Here is a 22,186-nt window from a genome sequence, read left to right on the forward strand (position 1 = left end):
TAAGCATTTCATCTCATATTGTCGGGTTGAAACACATAAAATAAAGAAAAAGATCACACCGGTTTATTGACCTGTTAAACGTCTAGGATTTTAACTCGGAGGGTGACGTGTGACGTCTAGACGTAATTGCACAATTTTTTTTTATTACTGATATTCAGAAAGAGAGAGAGAGAGAGAGAAAGAGAAAGAGAGAGAGATAGTGGCACGAGACGCCTCCTTTAACCTGCTCAGGTTATCTTATAGAATAACTTAATCCTCATGAAGTTACCCTAAATAAATAATCAGAAATACATCATTTCTCACTCATCCCTTGTTCATGGCTTCGTGCTGCAGACACTGTGCTGTGTCTCGACTTCAGCTCTAATCTGAGACTCAGTGTAATGTTAATATGGCGGAATATTTCAGCATTGTTGTGTGGTTTCTTACCAATAATGACAAAACTTATACAAAATTAAAAAAAGAAAAACGTATTAACGAGATAGCAAATTAGTCAACAAGTATTAGAATTAAAAGTATTATATATTTATTATATGCATCATTCCTGTTTCATGTAAAAAATGTTTATATATTGTATTATATTATATTATATTATATTATATTATATTATATTATATTATATTATGTTATATTCTGTATTTATTATATGCATCATTCCTGTTTAGTGTAAAAATATTTAAATATTATATTATATTATATTATATTTTACAGCATAAATTACTGTTGCAGCAGTCAGTTATTTCAATGCAAAGCTTTAAGGAAGGTCAAAGATAATTGATGGAAATAGTTTACTGCTATTATTATTGTTGTTGTTGTTGTCACCGTTGTTGTTTATTTATTTATCTTTTTTTCAACAAGTGAGTTCTTCATTTTAAACGAAATTGTGTCTTTATTGTTCAGCACGTCCAGGTTTTTTACAGGTAAACCAGACAAAGGCGGAACTCCAGAGACATAGTTACACACCGTGACCAGAAGAGGGCGACAGATTCAATATTTAATATTAGTTTCAGAAGACGTGTTCAGCGGTTCATCAAAAATAAACTCGTGTTTCATTTAGACATTCTTGTAATTTCACGTTTCAATATGTGCACATAGCTACTATAAAACTATAGTACTTATCATTTAAAATAACTTTTATAAGCGTAAAAATTGTTTACAATGTCATTTTATGTATTCCCTAATGTTGTTATTTTGATTTGAAATAAACAAATTAATAAATCAGAGACTGTTTTCTGTCATCTCAGCTAAGCTGTAATTGTGTATTTGTATATTGGTGAGCGAGAAATATTTGTATATTACTGTAGCGCCCCCTAGCGCTGCGGAGTCACACAGTATAACTCAAAGCACGTGGTGATAGAAATTCAGCATTTAACGTGCTTTAATTGTGCGAGTGGCTCCCAAATATGTCCTCAATCAGTATTTTTTAATATCTGAAAAAATACTTTTTTTTTTTTAATTAAACAAATAATCGTGTAACAGCAATTATTTATCTTTCCTTCTTTTCAGTTTCTCCTTGTAAACACACACTGAGATGGAGGGTTTATAAAAGGAGTCATAAATAAATAAATGAAATAGTTAACATAGTTCACATAGTTTTTTCTTTCTTTCCTTCAAAGTTATGTTGAAAACAACGTTATATTTACAAAGTTATGTAAAAAAAAAGTTTTATTAAACATTTATTACCATAATCTAACCATTATTATTATTATTATTATTATTATTAGTCAGTTGTAATGCTATAATCCAAGTCATATGTTAAATGTCACTTTTCGGTCATAAATGTTATTACACAATTTCATTATTTGCTCAGGATAGGCCTTAAATCTTTTTTTTTTTTTAAATCGTGTTAAATAAAAATTCTATTCAACAATATAAGGAGGTACTGAACATACAAATGTTTACCTGTGTCAAAAAAATGCAGAGATAAAAAAATATTTAGAAGCAGCTAATAACACCCACAACTCCGTTGCTATTAAAAGAAATATAGAATTTGCAGCAGCCTGTTTTGAATATCAAAACCTTACCTGCCTTTATTTTATGACACAGTAACACTTACCTGTTCAATAACTAAACTCCAGTGATGTTTGAGGTTCTAAATACATTCATGAGATAAAATATGAAAAATTAAAAATAAAATAAAAAAAAAAAAAGCCATTTTAGAGAATTTAGGGTGACTTTAAAATACTTGCAATCATTCTCCTAATTTTTCAACATGATTCAAAGGAGAGTTAATACTCCTTCCTTAATAAACACCACATAAACTATGACTCCAGGCTTCTGCGATAAAGATGCTTTTTATTATAATTGGTTCTGAAGTGTAATAAAAAACAAAAAACATCCTTATCTTCCCAACAATGACAATAGCTCAGAACAATATACATACATTTATATATATATATATATATACACATCTTAATTCCTAAAAAAAAAACAAAAAAAAAACAACACCTACATGTATAGTAACATCATATATCCTTTATCTCAGTTATTAGTTTATGTGGATATTAAACCTCCACCCACTATTTATTCTGTAGCAAAATCTAGTACCATAGACTATAAGAACAATAGAATGATTTATTTTGGCTCTAGTTTCTAGAACACAGGAGTGTGTTGGATTAGCAGGCTAGATGTTGCCTTTCTTTGTGGAGATATTTGGAAGGTGATCAGTGAATCCAGTACTCCTGCTTTATATTTTAAGGGAAAATCTGGTGTAAATGCAAAGGTGTTTTTTTAAAAAAAAAAAAAAAAAAAAAAAAAAAAAAGGGCAACACTAGAAAAGAAAAGAAAAAAACAAAAACACCACCAATTTGTCAATAAAAACAACACTGCTGATGAGTGAGGAAAATCACTGGCATTTGTGAGGTTGTGAGTTGTGAGTGGGAACAATTTTCCTACGGGTCAACCAATACCTGCTTCCTATATTACAACATCAAAATACAGTACGTCAGATACAGTTCATTGGATCAAGAGTAATAAAAAAAATAAGAAAAGAAAAAGAAACATTTAGTACTTGGTCCCTACGGGGCGCAGTGGTATTTGTTTGTGAGCAGGTTCTGCTTGTGCATTTTCCTGATCTAGTACACTTCATTCACACTTTGAGCAGAAGAGCAAGCATGGGCACGTTAGGTCAAGGAAAGTGAGTATTTGTGACTGAGTTCATGCAGAGGGTGGGCGTGTCTAACACTGGTTGGACCCAGAGAGCTCCAGTGCCCTCCGAGTGCGTGTGTCTCAGTTACAGCAATAACAACATGTCTCATTTCTCCATAATAGCTTCCAATTTGGGGTTGATGAATGAGAAGCCGGCGAATGCAGACTGGTCCATGGAGTCTATCAGGTTCTTGTCGCTGTGTGAGAGGCGGGGTTTCTCGCTCAGGAATTCACGGTCAAAGTTGCTGCAGTCGTTGGGGGATTTCTGTGGTTGGACGAGAGCACACGTCAATCAGAGCGCAGACTGGCAATTGTCTGGCTTGCACATGGTAATCAAACATGAGAGTAATCATACTGACTGTGTTGCGGTTCATTAAATATCAATTTAGTTCCAATCAGAGTGCGTTCGCTTGGAACGTTTATTTGACTTTCCCAGCCTATGCATCAAACTGGCATTATTTTTCAACTCGACTCAAAAATATGATCAAATTCTAGAAGTAAAACCCAAGAAATGTTGATAACCTGTGTGTTAATACGATAATTTGATCAATTGTCCACATAAATAATCAACTGCCTAAAATCTGTATCTCACTGGTGCTTTAATATCTGTACACACTCAAGGGCAAGTATAAAACACCAAAACCTCCAGGAAGACATATTTTGTGCAACCGTATTTTAAACAATTTTCTCTACCAAAATATCAAAGTACAGTTTTCCATACTTAGATGAAACCAGCAAATCATTGTTACTACTTTTATCTAAGCTTGATTTTTGCCCTTCATGCCCCGATATAATGTGCTAATTGGAATAAAACACTAAACAGGCATAAAGCAATAACACGATCAGACTGATGATCAGATCAAATACCACAGAATCACAGACTCTCTAATGACTTGTTATGTCCGATTATTCATCATGATTATAGACGTAATCACCCGAGTCTTCACCTCATATAGACGTATATTTGTAATGTAATCGGACAATGTAAGAAGCCTAAGGAGCGTACCACTTTAGGCTTGAACGGGGGTGTGACCTCTCGTTTCTCAAGTGCAGGCCAGTTGATTGTCTTGAAGAAGGCATGTCCACGTATGTTCCCCACGATGCCAAGCCGGCGGGTAGGTTCCCTTTCGAATAACTATAAAACAGAGATATTACAGTTGAAAATTAAAAAAAAAATCTAAATTAAAAGCACAATTCAGCAGCATAGGGTTATGTTTTGTGCAGTTTCAAGGTGAATAATATAGTAATAAACAGGCAGTGTTCAGTATCTTGGTAACCTTCTCCAGCAGGTCCTTCGCCTCCTTGGTGATCCAGCGTGGGTAGTGAGGCGTTTCCATCCTGATCGATTCAAACAGCTCGTCCTCGTCATCACCTTGGAATGGTGACTGGCCAATCAGCATTTCATAAACCAGCACTCCGAACGACCACCAGTCAACAGAGAACGTGTATTTCTGCCCGAGCAAGATCTGAGCACAAACACGTAAACAGCTTTTAATACACAGCTATCATCACTTATTATTGCATTACAATTTTTAACATTCCTGGCCATTATCACATGCTTTAAATTCCTTTCTTGGAATTTCTGGTGACTGAACCTAGGAAAGTCTAGGGGAAAAAAGTATTCAAATATTAGGCATGACATGTCCTTCTCCTACAGGACATGTTTGGGTCCATGCTGACATTATTTCCTGAATATCAGAGAAAACACACACACACACACACACACACACACACACACACACACACACACACACACACATACATACACACATACATACACACATACATACACACATACATACACACATACATACACACATACATACACACATACATACACACATACATACACACATACATACACACATACATACACACACACACACACACACACACACACACACACACACACACACACACACACACCTCTGGTGCGATATAATCAGGCGTTCCACAGAAAGTGGTGGCACGATTCTCTCCAAACACGTTCTCCTTACACATGCCAAAGTCTGCAATCTTAATGTGACCGTCTTTATCCAGCATCACATTATCCAGCTTCAAGTCCCTGAAAAAAGCCATGATCACTAGGTTACAGTATATTATGAAAGACCAAAAAAATGTTTTAAACCAGTAATATAGTAATAGATTACATTCTATTGTTCAGTGATTCAGAGTTTATTGGCTATTCAGGGTAACACAGGACAAATATGAGGAAATACCCGCAATATTGTACCAGCATCTCACCTGTATATTATGCCTCTGGAATGAAGGAACTGCAGGCCACAAATAATTTCAGCACCATAAAACCTGAAGTGAAAGAACACAGAGTTTAAATATATCTATGATACATTTTACTTCCAAAACATCCAACCCATCTCACCAGACCATAATGCATGCAAACAAGTTAACGTGTCTATAACAGACTGATAATCTGTTAAAACTCAACGCAACTGACCGGTTTAAATGATTGAAAAGAAACCATCTTAGTAAGGAATATGTACTAGCCACTTTATTAGCAACCGTATAATTATACCGTCAGTCACTTATCAGCAGCACAATACATAAAATCACGCAAACACAGGTGAAGAGCCTAATTTAATGTTCACATCAAATGTGACAGTAACTGCAATAACTTCTTACAATCGTATTGATCAGAAAAGCATCTTTACACATCAAATCTCACTGCTGATGGCCTACAACAGAAGGTTACACATCTGTAAGCCTTACCGACTCTAGACAGCTGAACACTGGAAAAAGGTCAGGTGATGTTTTTCTAATCTTCAGGTACGCACTTTACCTGAATCCGCGTGAGTGTATGAATTCCACATGATTGGAATTCCACATGATTGGGCTCAGGGGAAAACTGCACTATTCGCCAGGGGTGTTGGTGCTACCACTGAGTCCATAAGTGAAATGTCTGATTGTTGTTTTTTTTATTTTATTAAAAACAACCGGGCTCTAATTAGTCACTGGAAAATCTTTCATCAGGTCTTTATAGAGAGTCTTTATATTTAAGCTTAAATGCATTACCCAATGTGCATTGCCTTTAGATAGTGAAAAATAATTATCTTCATAGATACAGAACATAGTGAAGGACCTGATCATCAAGTTCATCAGATAATCCCCAGAGTACAGTGAGTACAGATGACAGTCTTGTTTGGCTGGTTGTGCAGTTCTTTATGGGAAACTTACGTGGCTCTGTAAAGATCAAATCTGCCTTTATCCTGAATGTGAAACATCAAATCTCCTCCATTTAGATACTCCATCACAAAGAATAAGTGCTCCTGTTGACAGATATTATGTTACAGAAACATTATGTATATGCAGACTGGTATTTCCGTCATGTGTACGTGGCAGATTGTATCAATGTGTATAAATAGGATGCACAATAAATGTATACAGTGTCTTATCTAACTTTTGTGTTGTTGTAGTACTCAAAACTAAACAAAGTTTGAAAGCACAATTTCACTCTACAAGGTGTTACTGTACCTTGGTCTGGATGGTAGCGTAGAGATGAGTGAGGAAGGGGTTTTCCCAGGCTAACGCTAGCACCCTTTTCTCCACCATGGTGCACTCCACGTCATCGTCCATTAGCACCACGTCCTTCTTCAACGCCTTCACTGCAAAGAACTCGCCGCGGCCCTTCAGCTCTGCCAGGAGGACCTAACGCATGCAAACACATTACTGTAGTGTCGTTACATATCACGAGCTTCATGAATGCACTTCTAAATGTGTCCTGTTCGAACCAATCGTTATAAAGCACATGCCGATGTATACTCGAGTTTGTGTGTGTTTACTGCGTGTGTGTGGGAGTTTTCACCTTGCCGAAGCTGCCTTTACCCAACACTTTGTGGAACTCAAACTGTTCAACGTAGAGGCGTGTTGAAAGGGTTTGGTGTGGGACGGTGGCAGGTGCGGGAGTGTGACCATCCCACAGCTTGTCATACGGAGTGCTATCTGCTAACATACACAGAGAACAACAAAACAACACGCAAACACATCATCAGCAGTGTTAGGATTATTTAACACTCACATAATTAGATCATTAGGCCATAACAGTCTTAGATCATAACAGTCAGTGCGAACACGCATATTAAATGCATTATGATGCATATCTGCTAACAATGTCCCAGCAATACAGTAACAAACAGGTCACAACTTTATTTGAATATCTACAAAAGCTAATATTTTATAAGTTATTATTAAAATGAATGAAAAAAAAAACATTAAATCAGTAAATATCTGATCATTTAATTTTTTTCTCCCTATTCAACTGCCTCCAGTTATTTTATATATATATAAAATATATATATATTATATATATATATAAAAAGGAAATTAATTATATAAAGGAATAATAATAATATATAATATTATAATCTTTATTTACCACTACATTAATGTATAAAAGCTGGGGTTTGTATGCAATAAAAGAAGGAAACAGGATGGAATAATAAAGACTTACCACCAGGATCTGACGGCACATGTTTGGCTATATCCTGATAGATGCCGATGTCTGACACAGAGGGATCAGGACGCTTTGTGGAGGATTTCTGAGCAGGACAGGATAAAGAACATGTCATTAAAAACTATTTTTATCACCACCATAAAGCCATCATAAAAAGAAAGCCAGCAAACAGAAAATAGTGAATGCACGTTGATGTAAGTGGCTCCAAGTGCACTGATAACTTGGATTATAAACCACGCTGTGGGTCACTTACTAGGCTAACTTGGTTCAGAGCTTCGGCAAGAAGTTTCTGGTTTATACCACAGAGGTTGGCTACTTTTCTCTGGCATTTGTGGTGGACATTCATCGCACAGTCTAAACAGGCAGAAGACAAATATTTTTATTCAAAAAAGAATATAGAGAGAGACAATGGATAAAGAGAACTACAAAGGCAAAACGGTAACAGCAAAGATAGCTTTGTGGGTAAATTTACTTCAAAAGTACTGTTTACATTAATTTAAGCCAAATTCATAGCTAGAGGAATGGTATTTTGAACCAGTGTTAACATAATCAAAGCAGAAAAAAAAATCAATTGTGTCACGTTAGTGATTGCTACTGATGAATCATGCACCATGAGACCAGGGGTTAAGTTTCAGCCAATCAGAATGTAGTGTATGGAATAATGCATGATCACCTATTTAATAGGGTATTAAATAAATTGCTTGATTAGATGATTTATTTAAGATTCTTGATCTGCTTTTAAACATGGTATATGTGAGGCAGGAGAAGAGATGAAAGAATCTGAAAAGCTAAAAAAACGACATATATGAGCTACACGGAGAGAGAGACATACATTAAATCCCATCTCACCTTCGCATTTAAGGCCCTGCTTGACCATCCCCCAAAGCAGACTTCCGCAGTGATCACAAAAGGTAGGACTCATGTAGTTGTGAGTCTTGAAGCGATGTGGCATGTCAATCTTGAAGCGCTCTTTCTGGAACTGCAGACAAACAAAGGAGCCATAATTTACCCGGCACTGTAGACCCAGAGATCTGTGATTTCTAATGCAGCCTCGATTCCGCTGCATGGTGCCTCTCTAAATGAACAGGACTCTTAAAGTTTCCTGCTCTTTCTCAATCTACCAAGTAACTACTACCAGACGCCGAAAGCTTTGAGAAGCTTAGATATCAGGTAGTGGCTTTTGTCTATATAACACAAGTCCTGCATTGTAATTTTTCCCATAGCAGATCTTTGGTTTATCAAATGCAGACCAGTGGCTCTGTAAGCTGCCTCATTGCCACTGTGTACACGACTGAGCTGCATGGGCTTTTAGAGCGCACATGCCTCTATTGATTGATCAACAGAAGACTCTGATCCTTGTGATCCTTGTGAGTCTGTAAGCTGCCAGTCTGTCCTGCTGGAACTCAACCCATTCACTCCCAGGTCTAAAGCTTCTCGCATTAAAAAGGCACCAAGTGTTGATTTATTGCAGATTTATGGAAGAAGTCTCCTGTGTTAGTGTTTTGAAGCAGTCAAGGTAAAACTGTTGAAATTTCCAACATGGGAAACTCTTCAAGACAGTGGAGTTTATGGTCTTGTGGATTATACAATAAAATAAAACGAATATTGGATCTCGTCATCTGGCATCTAACAGACTCGTTTCACTTCTATTGCATTAACACATCAGTTCCTTTTGCTAATTTTCTGCTAACTTCTTTTTATTTGTTTTGGTACGCATGTAGTTTTATACTACTGTCCAGTATCAAATTTGACTTTGCTCGAGCTCTAGAAACTACAACTAATTCTACAGGCTGGAGGTAAATCTGTTGGCCCTCACAACCACAAGACCAGCTTGATGATATGCTTTTCAACTGAAGTTAATTCCAGACAGTCCCATGGTCACCTCCATGCACTAACTGCCTCCATGCACTAACTGCTCGCGTGTGTTTACTTTAACAGATAAACAGTGCGTCGGGCCTTACCACAGTGTCTCGGCTGTTGGTTGCCGTTCCTGTGCATCTTCCGATGATCTTATCAATGCACTTCTTGTGAATGGCCGCATTGCATTCTGGGAAAGAAGCAGAGGGCAAGAGAACAGAGGTTACATTAGGTAAGAATATGTTTTATTTAGGCTTCTTGTACATGTTTCAAATGTGACAACAAATGCTAAAATGAACCTGTCTGCTAACTAACTTAACTGCTACATGAAAAATATAACTACTATATAATACTATAACATCTAGGATTCATATGTGGTCCAGAAAGTCAGGCCAGAAGATTAAAAAAGTGAGATTACCAAAGTATCAGAATAATATTTATAAATGTTTGAGCTTTTAAGGAAAAAATATTCACTGAATTTATTTTTTGTACGTTCGTTTGTTTTCCAAACATACCGAATTGATTACTATTAGATCTATAAAACTGAAAAAATAACAATCAGATAGTGGTACAAAGATACTGACACCTGCTTTTATGTATTAAATGTAGTTGTAGTACCTGTGTGTGTGTGTGTGTGTGTGTGTGTGTGTGTGTGTGTGTGTCAGTGTGTCCGAGTAAGAGAGAGAGTTAAGAAGAGATATAAAAACACTCACGTCTGCATTTGTAGCCCTGCTTGTTGAGCCCCCTGTATATAGACAGAGAAGGTGTTAGTGTATGATCTACATTAATGTTTTATCTGTGTAGATGATTCTACAGGTGATGCTACAACCAGGCCAAAATTACTGAGCAATTTACACGCACACACACCAGAAAGGAATAGCCAAAATTTTTTGATGTGACTCAGAGGAATGCCTCAGAACCAGTAGACACACACTCGATATGCCTACACAGTAACAGCTATACCTTCTTCCTGCTATGGGTGATGATAAGTAGCAGACAGAAGAAGGAAGTGACAGGTGCGAAAACTAAATAATTATGTTTAATTATGCATATTTTACTTCAACTGATAATATTTCTACTTCAACATAATAATGCAATGTTTCCTTATAATGATGTTTCCCTCCATCCATCCACTCACCAGACAAACTCCCGGCAGACGGAGCAGAACGTTGGCTGTTTGAAAAAGGTGGCGAGAAACTCATGGTTTTTGATGCAGTGAACCTTGGCCTGTTTGATGGCTCCTCTCCTTCGAGTCAGTGTTAAAAGGGTGTCGGCCTCTTTCTCACCGGCTGATGCTTTGCTCTCTGAAACACAGATCGAAGACATTATAGACCTACAAAACACTACACTGCATATTAACGACATTTGTAATAATAAGGTTGTTGCTAAAATAATGTAAATGATTACGAAGGTCTTCAGAAGCCCCTGCATTCTTAAAGTAAGGTCAGAGAAGCCCTAGGTGTTCAATATGTATAGCCACATGGTCTAAAATTTTATCAGCATATAGTTCTTGGCATAAAGACTATACAGATACTCCTTATTGTTGTTGCTGTTGTCATTATGATTATTATGATTATTATGAACCAGACTCTTCAATGAATTGACTCTAATGACTTAAATTCATTGGAATTAAAATGATGATTATCACACACTCATGAGATTCTTTAAAATCTAAAATCTTTACCAAGTTATGCGGTCAATAAATAAATGAAAAGTACTACAAGTTTGTAATGTACTTAAGAAAGCCTTGTGCTCTGTGCTGTGTTCTGACCCCAATCTACCCTCCTCCCCCTCATCACTACCCACTGAGAAACCCCTTATAATAAAAAGACACCAAGGGGAGTTCCAGTGTATTGTTAAGTGAAGCTGACATTGCTTTTCACACTCCCTTAATTTACAGACTGACTCATCTTTCCCCCGACTGGCTAGGCAAGACCTGGCAAACGTTCCGACCACAGCCAACTATTAATTCCTTGCCAACGTTTCTTTCCGAACTTGTACACTTGTCAGTAATGTTAAATGTCATAGTATACTGTATAAAATGTAGCTATTACACACTGCACAAAAATGTCTATTTTTAAAAAAAAAAAGCTTATTAGGAAATTGTCTAAGACTGTAATTCACTTCAAGTGTAGTTCTTCGAATCAGATATTAGGATGCTCATTTCTGCAGCGTACTAAGATGCTCAGTGATGCATTAGTGCTAGGATAATGGTGGATTACCACGATGGCCTTCAAATAACCGTAACCATGCCATAGCAGCATGACTACGGTACAAATACTAAAAAATGGTAACACCCCAATGAGGCTAATGCCAAAGGCCTGTATAAGCCAAAATTTCACGCGAATATTACGTAATACGATGTCACTTTCTGTCTTATGTATTTAACGTGTATACGTAATATTTAATAATGGCGTCGAGTCTGTATTTTAATGAGTGAGAAATACACAAGGAGCAGATTGCGAAAGTAAAACATCTGGAAATTAATTGGTGTTGTGGTAAATGATATTGCGGGACAGAGCTAACGGAGAAAAGCGTGAATGGGGTCAAGACGGAAGAAAGAAAGAGGGAAGACAAAAAGAGAATGATGAGGGAAGAGCTGAGAATGATGAGAAAAGAAAGGACAGAAAGAATAAAGAAGTGGACGCAATAGACAAAGGCAAACATTATGTTTCGGTTTATGGCTTATTGACAAGACGCAGTGTTTGGCGTGTGTGTGTGTGTGTGTGTGTTTTGGATTAGAAGCTGCTGTCAGGAGGCCTGCTCACACTCTGAGGACAGAGCAGAGTTCTGTTCAGACATGAGCTCTATAAATAGGCATGACTGTGCCTCCTTTCAGGAAGCCTATGAAACAAGGGTGGAACCAGCGAGGGTGTCTGCCATCTCAACCGTTACCCTCAACAAACGCTCCAGTAACACTACACACTCTACACTGTCCTTGCTACTGCCAAAGGTGCTAAATCCTTCCTGACTTTTCCACAATAACAACATGATGCCTGTCCTAGACTTCAAAGAACAAAGTTAAAGAGTTAAAGGATAAATGTTCATTCCCTTTCACTCACACTTGGTGCTAACTTTTGGGGTTTTATTTGGGATTTGTTCACTCAGTAAAGGCTGAACCGGGATGAAAAATGTGGTATTAACAGCGCATCACCACTAGGGTGCACTAGACAGGTTCAACAATTAAAAACTACAGTGGTAACTGTCAATACTGTTACATTTGTTCTAGGTAATAACAAATATGTATTTATATAATCCTTATATGATTAAAACGGTTAAAACCAAAGCTCAAAATTTCTGGTCCCTATGAAACAAGTATAAACCTAAGTGAACATGATATGACCTCAATATGATTTTTTTTTATAGTGCTGCTGATGTGATACAACTTGCTTTGAATATTTCTATATTGTGTAAATGTGTGAACTTTGGCAGCATTAACAAACTCATCTGTGAAAAACTTTATATATAAACATCCACCCACCCAAGTCATTATCTTCAACAAAGAACTGCACGGACATCATGACCTTCCCAGAGGGCTGCAGGTCTACCCAGAATTCTAATCGACCGTTGGCTTTTTTGCAGCGCTCCGCGAGGGCCGACACGCCCACTGTGGCCTCGGAGAGAGGCTCCTCAGCAGTCTTCATCAGAAGAACCTGGATCACACGACCTTCGTAAATATGAGCGTCAAAGGTGGACTTCCACGCTGGGTACATGGTAGGCTTCCTCTGGACGAGAGTCTTTCCCCGCTCTGGAACAAGAGAGAGAGAGAGAGAGAGAGAGAGAGAGAGAGAGAGAGAGAGAGAGAGAAAGAAAGAGAGAGATAGAGATAGAGATAGAGAGAGAGAGAGAGAGAGAGAGAGAGAGAGAGAGAGAGAGAGAGAGAGAGAGAGAGAGATTCTGTTTAATGGAGCTCTTTGGCTGGCCTTGTTATACATCTAACTTATTTTCATGAGTTAATTTTTAAATCCCTTAACAGACAAGCATCACAGGATTGTTCCTCTGGTTACATCACAAACAGAGAAGTCACTATTTTTGTCATGGTGTAAAATTTCCACCCTTTCTCTGCAAATCCTTTTTCGTTTGACTAAGGGTGAAGCACTAATTTTAATAAGATCATATTAGTGCTTCACAGTACTTATAACAATCCGGAGCATTATTATATAGGTAGCATTGTGTGTGTGTGTGTGTTTTACTCAGACATACTAACCTGTGCTGAGGGACTCCTTCATCTTGATGGCACAGAATGGGTCAGTGGTCGATGGAGGAAGATTTCCTAAACTAAACTCGTTGAAGGCGATCCGCAGGAACGGAGCCATGGTGAACTCACACCTGAAAGACAAACGGGAAACAGGCACAAAGATGAAACCTATTCACGAAGCTGTATGCAGTGCTGGATCTATGTACAGGAAATGTCTTAGGAGTTGCCACAGAGAAAGAAACTTCCACATTAAAACGTCCCACACAGTAACCGCTCGCACGACAGTGAAACACGATTTTTTTTCTTTCAATTCCTTCAAGCGACATAATAATGGCGGATTAGCTGTAAATGTGACGTGTTTTATTTAAGCTGGAAGGATCACCTGTGAAAAGTTTGTATGTAGATGCGTGATCAGAAGCTTGCTTTAAAAAAAAAAAAAAAAAAGGCAAAAACCTTTCTGTTGTTCTGGTTATCGCAGTCTTTCATCACTTCTTGTTCCCTTTTCTTTTGTGAAAAGAGAAATCTTACACATTTTCCTGTGTTTGCATCATTTTTATGCCCTTTTGTGTACCAAATTTCATTTAAAATACGCTTTCATATACTTCAACTTTATTTGATGTCAATTTCCAAACATAGCAAGTGCACTTGGACTGAACTGCATTCCTGATGGTGTTAAAGCTCAACAAAGCACAACTACACACATCCGGAAAAAAGCGCACACCGTCTCGCAAGAGATTCCATGGTTGAAGTGTGTCACAACTGGCCTTTACACCATTTCACAACATGACAGATTACAGTTAAGATATGCAACAAATATATCACAGAGGGACTTTACAGGGTAAAAACAAGGAAGCGGTCTGGAAGCTGTGACTTGTAACTGAAAATATAGGAAATCTACTGGAAATAAACTGGAAATCTATAAAACTGTTTATAGATTCTGATTCTTTTATGCAAACAGCTTCATATCCAATAGCAGGGCCTCCCATGATCCTCAATCAATGAGTGTGTTCCCTCAACTCAAACTGGCACAGACAATGGAAGACGAAGTTGATCTCAGGTCACTGGCACTTAATCTAGCGTACAAATTCAAATTATAGGTGCTGGAAGGAGCTGATCCCAGGTCAGCTCTAAAACTGAATAGCACAAAAACTGGCATAGATACTAGAAGAAACGTGATGAAACGTGATCCCAGATCAGATCAAGTGAAGTTTGAAAGCTCTGGAAGAAATTGATCTCGGCATGAACGCTGTCAGAAGCTGATCTCAGACCAGCTCACTAGTTCACTGGCATTTGAGTGGGGATGGAAACTGATCCCAGATCAGAATGTGGTCATAGTGTTGCTCTAAAACAACAAGACGGGGGTGTGAGAGCAGGGTTTTAGAACGTTGCTATAGTGAGGATTAGACGATGTCTGAGCTGCAGATTCCAGGCGGCATTTTTTGGCCAAACAGTTGGTTCCTGAGTAGCACAAACGATTTTCTTGCTTCTTATCACAAAATGGCTACAAGCTCAGTATCAAGCCTTTATAGAGGCTTTTAACTGAGTACATTTTTCTGAAGCAGATAAGCTAGAAGTTTTCCAAAGCAATGGTGCAGGCTAACGCTAGCTGATAAAGGCATTCTTACGCTGTAACAAGACATTGTGAGCAGCAGCCGGGCCTCTAAATGTTGGGAAGGGACACAAGAGTAAGGGGCCTGTAAAGAAGAACGGAACAAACCGGGTGGGCTGAGTGTTTCTCTATACCAGTGGGGCACTTATTAAGGGCAGCAATGAAATGTGGAGCAGGTGGAATGGGACTGAGTGGGATTGTGAGCTTCGAGAGGTGTTGAACACTCACGCTCACACATTGCGCACACAAAGCACGGGTTGTACACACTGACGTTTTAAAAACACATAAAACTCATCAAAGCTGACGTACTGAGAGAAAAATCATTTCAAGAATAGACCATGTACCACACACACACACACACAGACACACACTGCAGATGTTAAAAAAGACCCACTAGTTTCCGAGGAGAGAGAGAGATCGGAAAAAATTAGCACACACTGCAAAGGAAAGACAGCTAGACATCTAGAGATAGAGAGAGAGAGAGAGAGAGAGAGAGAGAGAGAGAGAGAGAGAGAGAGAGAGAGAGAGAGAGAGAGAGAGAGACAGAGAGAGAGAGACAGAGAGAGAGAGACAGAGAGAGAGAGACAGAGAGAGAGAGAGAGAGAGAGAGAGAGAGAGAGAGAGAGAGAGAGAGAGAGAGAGAGAGAGAGAGAGAGAGAGAGATTTTGCTTCTTGGATGCTCCACAACATTAAAAGCATCTAATTCAGCGATTGGTAATAAATATGTTTCCATCGTTAGTTTTTGCTATATTCAGGAGATGCGGCTGATCGTAATTTCAAATGGCTATGTCTTCAAATTCATCACTACAAAGCCGTGCGAATCCGGTGATGTTTTGTCCTCTATGGATAATGTGAAGCCAAAAAGATTACAAAACAAATGCTTCCCACATTAGACAGACAAATTATGCTAACAAAATCTCCTTAAGTATATCTAACTCATCTAATTCTCGCCTGTCGTGCCAAAGTGGGCGTGTGTGTGTGTGATTCGAGAGTGCTGAATCCTAAACAAGTCTCTAAAGCAAACAGTAGGAATAACAAAGCTACTCGAAAAAGCAAATAAACCTTGGACATTCAGCACAGGTGTAATTAACATTTCTGTCCAGTTACACGGGTGTACACTTTATCCACATGTGCACACATAGATATCCATTCAGAATTAATACACACATAGCTTGTCTGGATTGTTACTAGTTTACACACTGCGTGGCTGCTCGTCTGGTGTGTTTGTTCAGTCTTGGCAGAAGTTACCGAGAGACGACCTGCAAGCAGGACACACAGACGTGTGTGTATCTTAGATACCTCCTACTCTCTTCTTAACCTCGTCTCTGGATACACTAACACACACAGATGCTGTTGAAGAAGCACAGAAGTCAGCAGAGTACAGTCAGTGAGTAACAAGGTACTCGGGGGGGGGGGGGGGGGGATTTTTGGAGCATCGCCTCTGAATGAACAGTAGCAGGTGGTCCAAACACATCACATCACCAGTAACAAGCAACACAGCTGTAAGCACAGTCTCTGATCAAGGTAACAAGCCTGTGTGTGTGTGTGCGCGCGCGCGTGTGTGTGTGAGTTTCGTGTTCTGCATCCTTGAGTGGGTTTCGTGTATCTGACATGTTATTAGTCATTGTGAAATCAAGTAAATAAGGAATCAAATAGATGAGGAATCAAATAAGGTATCAAATCATGGCTCCCAGGTTATTTCATGTAGACAGTGATTAATTTGATATAAAAATAAGTTGACACTAAAACAAAGGAAAGAGAAAATTCTAAAAACAAACAAACAAACAAAAAACAAACAAACAGGATATTACGGCAGAATTTCATGACTAAAGAAGCGTTCTGAAATACATTACAATGCAATTACAAAGTATGATATTAGACCGGTGAAAATAATGTGAAATTGTGTTTCTGCTTTCTGTTCGTCCTGACGCTGGATGACGCAAGCAGAATAGTAATTTTATTTAGGTCGCCAAGAAACTGGATTTACGAACATACAGAATGACTGGTATGAAAAATAAAGCTGCTTGCTGTAGTCAGTCTGCTTGTGTTTATTTGTATCTCCACAGTTTTAAAACTGATGCAGGATTTCTCTGCTCTGATTAGCTGTTGGCTACGACATATACCCCTGAGTAATGTGGTAAGAAGCGAAGTAGGCCAACCTGTTTACCCTGCCTATGGTGAGTGTGACATTTAACCATAAGTCTTGGCATACTTTAACCAAAGGCAATATTGTCTTGTGTCAAAGTGCTTGTCAAAATCCAGACAGAACACCTAGATTAGCAGTCGTGTCCTTAGCTGTTTTTCTCTTTTCAAAAGGTCTTCTTGATTTGTTTAGAAGAATCGATATGACACAACATTATTAGAGAGGACAGTGGTTCGATATGCTGCATCAGTTTTGGTTCAATGCCAGCAAAAAATAAAAAAATAAAATAAAAAAACAGTGGATCAGATATTTGATAGGAAAAAACAAATGTGATTTGTAGAAATTTGAGATTAGAATAATATTTATTGGAATTGTTTATGTCTGTGTTGTATTTTTTGCTATGCATTTATTTAAGTGCTTTAGATTAAAAAAATAAAATAAAATAAAATCTATTAAAGTGTAGCTTTTAAAGTTCAAAAATATAATATGGACACATAACAGTGTGTTTAATTTAATTCTATCTTGTTATGCAGTACAGTTTTATGTTTGGATTTTAAGACAGATTTTAGGTGTAGATGCTTTTATCTTGCTACTTTTCCCTTCTGCACTTTTTTCTGAATCAGTGCTGGGTCATAAATATAAATTCCCCCTCCCCAATAATTTATAACATTGTCACACCATCAACTGCTAAGCAGACCCGAACGATGGGTGGAGCTTTGTTCGGATTTAAAACGTTGCAGGGAGGCAAATCTTCTGTGCGAAAGTGTAAGGCTGTCGAGCGACTGCTCCAGGAACATTTCCATCGGATTTGACTGCTTCGAGAAAGACTTTACATAGTAGTTTCAGTACTGTAAGTGTGGCTAAAGCCTCTTTTATGAGCTGTCTTTCTTTCATTCTCACTCAGATGTGTAAACTCAACTCGATGTATGCAAGTAAATGAAAGCACAAAGCGCCTATTGATACACCAGTTACAAAATACATTATGGTAAAATAAAAAAAAGAGAGAGAAAGAGAGTCAAAAGGGTTCAAGGTCAATAGTGAGGTCGGTGCCATGTGACACATTTCAGAAAGCAATTGATTTCTCTCCACCTTCAGGCGCAGAAACAGGAGCCGCTCTCTGTTACACATACCTACCTCACAGTGAGCAGAAAAAAATCCTCTATGTGTGTGTATATATATATATATGTATATAATAAAATAATAATAAAATAGGGTGCACTATGTATTCCAGAATCCCTGTTTGCACACGTGCATGGTGTGTGTGTGTGGGTGTGTATGTGTGTGTGTCTGTGTATGTGTACATGCAGGTGTGTGTTTGTGAACAGTACTAGGGTACAGTCAAACCTGCTGAGCTGCTCTCTCTGTTCCATTAACACACAAATAATGCACAAACAGGTCTGAAAACAGGTCTGCAGAGGTAAGTGAGTTCGTGTGTGTGTGTGTGTCAAGGACTAAGAGAAAAGAGTGAGACAAAAATATAACATTACAAAAGTGTTTTTGCTTGCATGAGACAGATGCGTGTTAAGAGTAATATAACACAAGCGTAACTCAAAACTCTGTGTATGTATGTGTGGTGTGTGTGTGTGTTGGCATGTCTCCCTAAAGGTGAAAAGCCTTTGCTCTTGCCTCTCAGTGCATTAAGCCTGGTGTCAATTTCTGCTTTGTACACACTTCACAAAGACTTCCTTATCCTCACCAGGCCGCCAACTGCGCTCATAGCACCTCCTGTCTGCCTGCCACCGTGTGTGTGTTTTTGAATAACAGTCTGCTCATGGTTATGGGTTAATATATTGCTATTGTCTGTGCGAGAGTTACACGGGGTCTGTGCGAGAGTTACACGAGGTCTGTGCGAGAGCTACACGAGGTCTGTGCGAAAGTTACACAAGGTCTGTGCGAGAGCTACAAGAGGTCTGTGCGAGAGCTAAGCCGAGCTCACACTGTGCAGTTTGGCCACAATTTGGTCGTCTTGGACAAATTTTGAAAATCCTAAAAGATTTCTAGAATCTTAGGGTAGATTCTATAGTCTTTGTTCGCTGGTTTGACCTGGTCACCGACAGCCAATTAATGGCTGTTGCGATCAGTTTTTTCCTCCGATGAAGTTCTGGCAGTGTCAGAAGTTTTCAGACAATTACCTGCAGTGTGACATCTCCTACAATGAGTGTACCCCAAAACCAATAACCAATAGGAGCACAGAACCCAGCCATGAAAAACTTGACACAGATTGTTTTCATTTGCTGCTACTTGCCATGTTAATAAGACAGAATGTTTAAGAGCCACGAGTGCTAGCTGCTCTCTCATAGTTCTGACATAACTATTATGAGTGCTTGGAGTTACTTCAGATGTTGTCTAGATCAGCTGATCCTGTTCTGTGTCCTTTTAGTTGCACCTTAATGAATACAATAAACAATACATTGCCCTGTGATACACAGACTAATAATGCAAACAAGTGACAGGTAAAGAGAATGAATGAACACTACAGGCTGTTCTCTTTGGCAGAAGTAATAACAGGAACGAAAGAAACCACATGTTTGCAGCATCAATATGCTTGCATGTGAAAAGAGGATGAGCCATTGTGCATGTTAGAACAGAGCTCTGTGGTCAGGAGAGTAATACAGTGAGGCAGAGCATTCAAGGTCTTTAAAGCTGTTCTTTAAAGCAAACAAAGTATGGGGGTTCTCCATCCATGTCACATTCATTTAGGTCACAACGAGTAGTGTGAAATTACTTTTGTTGGTGGGGGTAAGAGAAATAACGAGCGTTGGAAAAATGAGTCAGAGTCAAACCAGCAGATTGCATTGAGGGATACAGCTACAGCTCACAAATGTTCTTTGCAGGAGCGCTGATCCGAAGCTGTAAATCCAGTGTGACCAGAATGAAAAGAATGACAAGAATGAAAGGAAATTATTTTACTGTAAACATGCAAATAAAAAAATCTTTTGTAGAGTGAAGTACGCAAAATATTTCTAGTGCATATATAAACTGGTCAGTGTTTCGCATCATCCAGAATGACTAAATAAGAAACAAACACTTCAGGAAAAAAGTCCTGAAGTTTACCACCACATTTGTTTTTATTATTACAGAAAGACAAGTCATATTTTTGATCTGTTCGTAGCTACATCAGTTGTAGAGTCGGTTCCAGTTCTAAGTTACAGTACATTAAAGCAGGTATAAAAAGTTGACTGGTGAAAAAGTAAAAGAAAAATCTTTACTTCTGTCTGTTACAAAGTGCTGACTTTGTATACTCTTTATAGAAAAGCGTACTATATCAACACTTCTAGGCTTTTTCTTGGTGAACGACACATTTATTTATTATTTATTTATTTATTTATTTACACAGGATTGTGTAGAGCGTAAATCAGATGCTAGCAACACTGTGGTATAATAATCATTATATATATATATATATTTTATATTTTTTAATTTTATATTTTTTAATTTTATAAAATTATTATATTATACCACAGTGTTGCTATGTTCTCCCATTTGATTTTTAACAACTGTTAATACATCTACTGGGTAAAAATTCCTGTATTTCAATGATTTCCCAGTGATGATAAATTTAAGGAATTAAAACCAACAATTTACCTTTCTAAAGTTTTTATTTGAATATAAACACCTGCTTTATTTGGCAGTTTCACTCAGCTTTTTTTTTCCCCATCTTAAAAGCCAAGCTAATAAATCAGATACCAGAGGTGGGAATAAGTCACACACGTGCAAGTCACAAGTAAGTCTCAAGTCATGAATGTCAAGTCAAAGTCAAGTCTCAAGTCTCAAATATGCGACTTAAATCTGACTCGAGTCAAGTCATATGACTCTACACTATCAAATAAATACATGTCTGTATTAACTACCTACAATGTTTTAGCTATAGATAAATCATAGATGATTCCTCGTGTGTGACGTAAGTAAGTTGTAAGTTTCCACAACAGGACAGGGAGCAATTAAATGATCAGGTGTAAAACAAGTTCAAGAGTCAAACGTTTCAGTATGTGGCTAAATCTGACCCTTTACAACAAGATGTGTGTACTGATTTGTCCCAGAACCTGATATATGTCATTTATGTAAGATCATCATTGTTAGTATGTATAATTTAACTCAAAATGGTGATACAGTGTACTTGGGGGATAAAAAAGGTTTACATTTTCATACCATTTAAAAGCTTTAAACAGACACGACACACACCTGCCCAGGTGAACTAGACCTAAAGCTACAAGTCTAGTTGTTCATAATGATCCACAATCCCAGTGCTACAGTGTTAATGTGACCTAGATGTGATTATGACCTGAGGCGACACGGTTCATTTAAAAAAAAAGGTGGCAACTCGATCTACTGTATAGCAAGAAATTAAACGCGAAAAATATGAAAATCAGTTCATGAATTGTGTCATTTAACTCATTTATTAATATATTTGACAACTTATCTGCAAGATGTTCTATAAATAAGTGTAAGAAAACGGATAAAATAGTGTCATCTGTGTACACCGAAACTCCCCTGAGTTCCACTCTCACTCCGCGGTTCCACCGACACTTAATCTAGAACGGTTCTCACTCACGGTTCATACATTCTCTGCATTTAAATACGTTTTACAGCCATTTTTATTGTCTTTCCTGCGGTTTTAAAGCTACAATAGATGAAACAACGCTCATGTTATCGTTACTTCCTGTCCAAAAAGTGCATTCTTTGTTAACCGGCGGTTTAACCGGAATTCATTACTTCAGTAAATGGGAGATTAACGACATTTCGTGTTAATAAATCAAGTAAAGTGAA

The 22,186-nt window shown here is 37.9% G+C and overlaps 1 protein-coding gene across 2 annotated transcripts in view; it reads right to left on the bottom strand.

Annotated features, from left to right (window-relative positions):
• Positions 1-2,272: 2,272 nt before the first annotated feature.
• The window catches only part of prkcdb (protein kinase C, delta b), a 20,189-nt gene continuing 275 nt past the window's right edge, over positions 2,273-22,186 (bottom strand). The window contains exons 2-17 of one of the 2 annotated variants that reach the window (XM_060857973.1): positions 13,677-13,798; positions 12,951-13,217; positions 10,608-10,773; positions 10,183-10,214; positions 9,574-9,659; positions 8,462-8,591; positions 7,866-7,966; positions 7,610-7,697; positions 6,965-7,101; positions 6,634-6,807; positions 6,337-6,428; positions 5,389-5,451; positions 5,071-5,209; positions 4,422-4,610; positions 4,151-4,279; positions 2,273-3,409 (exon numbers count right to left, since the gene is read on the bottom strand). In XM_060857973.1, the coding sequence (XP_060713956.1) occupies positions 3,251-3,409; positions 4,151-4,279; positions 4,422-4,610; positions 5,071-5,209; positions 5,389-5,451; positions 6,337-6,428; positions 6,634-6,807; positions 6,965-7,101; positions 7,610-7,697; positions 7,866-7,966; positions 8,462-8,591; positions 9,574-9,659; positions 10,183-10,214; positions 10,608-10,773; positions 12,951-13,217; positions 13,677-13,785 (2,061 nt within the window). In that variant the 5' untranslated portion in view covers positions 13,786-13,798 and the 3' untranslated portion in view covers positions 2,273-3,250. Of the gene's footprint in view, positions 3,410-4,150; positions 4,280-4,421; positions 4,611-5,070; positions 5,210-5,388; positions 5,452-6,336; positions 6,429-6,633; positions 6,808-6,964; positions 7,105-7,609; positions 7,698-7,865; positions 7,967-8,461; positions 8,592-9,573; positions 9,660-10,182; positions 10,215-10,607; positions 10,774-12,950; positions 13,218-13,676; positions 13,799-22,186 lie in introns of both variants that reach the window. The other variant, XM_060857972.1, reaches the window with a different exon arrangement.

Source organism: Tachysurus vachellii, chromosome 22 (genome assembly GCF_030014155.1).
Source record: "Tachysurus vachellii isolate PV-2020 chromosome 22, HZAU_Pvac_v1, whole genome shotgun sequence".
Classification (NCBI taxonomy): domain Eukaryota; kingdom Metazoa; phylum Chordata; class Actinopteri; order Siluriformes; family Bagridae; genus Tachysurus; species Tachysurus vachellii.